The sequence below is a fragment of the Lathyrus oleraceus genome, chromosome 4, assembly GCF_024323335.1.
Source record: "Lathyrus oleraceus cultivar Zhongwan6 chromosome 4, CAAS_Psat_ZW6_1.0, whole genome shotgun sequence".
Taxonomy (NCBI): Eukaryota; Viridiplantae; Streptophyta; class Magnoliopsida; order Fabales; family Fabaceae; genus Lathyrus; species Lathyrus oleraceus.
Window position 1 is genome coordinate 111481638 of NC_066582.1, and position 2155 is coordinate 111483792.

Sequence of the window (2155 nt, forward strand, 5' to 3'; positions counted from 1 at the left end):
GCAAAAAGGTTTGATGTGTGCATTATACTTTTTTTATTGTTTTTTTTGTAAAGGAAAACAGTTCCAGGGAATCCGCGAGTTTGTTCATTTAACACAAACAACTACAAAGCAATAAAGAGAGACAGTTTATGAGACCAATAATCGAGAAACTCTTTTATTCAATGTCGATAAAGCGGAATACAAGTACATCAAGGAAGTGCCCATCGGGCTATAAAAGGGTCACATTAGTCCTATCAGCCCTCAATCTAGTGAATTATAAGCAACTAGAAGCAATTGGATAACAACTTTTCATAGTAAGTCTGAGATTTGGGGAACAAGCAGGCGCCCCACTTTCCCAACATTGCACTCCCTTCAGGTGGTGGGTTGTGATCTGGCTCGCTCGGAACGTTGTTCACAACTGTCTTCCCTCGATTGGAGAGGTCTTCAGGATGCTCATTCACTTGTGTGTTGTTGTCTTTCAGGTTCCCATGTGATTGTCCCTTCAACTCTCGAATCTCTTCTAGTCTCTAATTCAGCTCGTACTGGTTTTGGCGAAGGGTGACTTCTAATTGTTTGTTGCAGCTTTTCTCATCCTTCAACTCTTTCTTACAAGCTTCTAGCAGACTTTGGAGTTTCTTCATTTGTTCCATGTGTTCCAGTTCCGCTTTGCTGGCTCGGTATTGGGCTTCAGCTAACTGCTTCTTTTTGCTTGTCAGGCTAGCATAAGTCCTTTTGAGAGTGTCACCCACTTTGAGTCTTTTGAAGACCTTTATCTGTACCTCATCATCTTCTTGACGAACTCGGTCTCTCTTCTGATTCAGATTGAATTTCAAGGTTTCCGTCTCCAATGAGATCTTACCAAGCCTAGATTTGAGATCGACATTCTCTTTCTTTAGGGTCTTGATAACCTTCTTCAATTCATCTACTTCGGAATTTGGCTGGTTCTCTGGCTCAAGAGGTTGGATGTTCATGGACGGTTCGGGCGAGAACGGCAACAAAACCTCACTAACTCTGCTCTTGACCCAACTGGTGTAAGCTTCCTTGGCGATACCGTTCTTCTTACCCATCTCTGCTCTTCCTTGAGGATAAATCGATCCCCAAACCTTGACAATCTTCTTGATCAACTCTAGCTCTTCGACCCCTTCGTATAAGACAAAACCCCCTACACTTTTGAGATCAGGTTTTTCCACCATAAGGTATCCAAGTTGTCGCAATGCTAGCCTTGGGTTGTAGTTGATTCCTCTTTTTGTACCAAGAAGAGGTATATTAGGAAAATCCCCACAATTGAGGATGAGCTTGACACCATCGTAAACTTGAGAATACCACGGAATGTCTTCGGCTTTTAAGGACATGATCCGCTGGGACCACTTCAAGTTATCTTTGTTTTCCACAAAAGGGCCTTTGCTAGGTAGATGCGAAATAAACCATCTATGCAGCAAAGGGGTGCAGCAGATGATAATCCCTTTCTTCTTCTGAGTCCTCACATGGATGGAATAGTAAGTATCAGCAAGAAGGGTAGGGATAGGATTCTGAGTCAAGAAGATATGAATAGCAGACAAGTCTACGAACTCCTCCATATTCGGGAACGATACAGTCCCGTAGATAAGTAAAGCTAGATTGGCGTTGAAGGTCGTCTAGCTCCCAGCTTCAGCGAAGGCGATAGCTTTGTCTACAAGAAACTTAGAGGTGAAGCCATGAATTCCACCCTTTGGCTTCAAGTTCAGTTTTATTTCCTTCTTTCCCATAAGCATAGCTTCAGCGATATCTTGATATTTAGGGAGTTCCTTAGTGCGGATGTAAGGCACTTGGTTCTTGATCATAATACCCAGAATATGAGAGTACTCTTCCAATATCGGCGCTAGCTAGTAAGCTTGGAAAGTAAAGCATCTTAGCGGTGGATCGTAGAATTGCACCAAGGTGTTCACAACGGTGATGTTGACTTCGGTGTTCAGAATACACAAAAGGTTACCATAAGCTTCCTTGAAGTCGTCTTTGTGTCCCAGATCTAAACGTGCCCTAAGTCCTCTCAATACAGCCAACTGAGGTTCTACAAACTTGTAATTGTGGATGTTCTTTCTCTCGAGATTCATACTTTGCTTCAAATGCTTGGTAAATAGACTGGACTCTTAGATTCCTGGAAAAGACATGCATATGCAAAAATTGGTCATGATGAATG

At 42.5% G+C, this 2155-nt stretch overlaps 1 protein-coding gene across 1 annotated transcript; it reads right to left on the reverse strand.

Annotated features, from left to right (window-relative positions):
* Nucleotides 1-506: 506 nt before the first annotated feature.
* LOC127136263 (uncharacterized) lies at nucleotides 507-1556 on the reverse strand. Its single transcript, XM_051062845.1, has one exon. The coding sequence runs from the start codon at nucleotides 1554-1556 to the stop codon at nucleotides 507-509; it is 1050 nt and encodes a 349-aa protein (XP_050918802.1).
* Nucleotides 1557-2155: the final 599 nt, after the last annotated feature.

Bases quoted from the DNA above. Each gene is read 5' to 3' on its own strand.
- LOC127136263 (XM_051062845.1), bottom strand. From the start codon at position 1,556: ATGGAGGAGTTCGTAGACTTGTCTGCTATTCATATCTTCTTGACTCAG.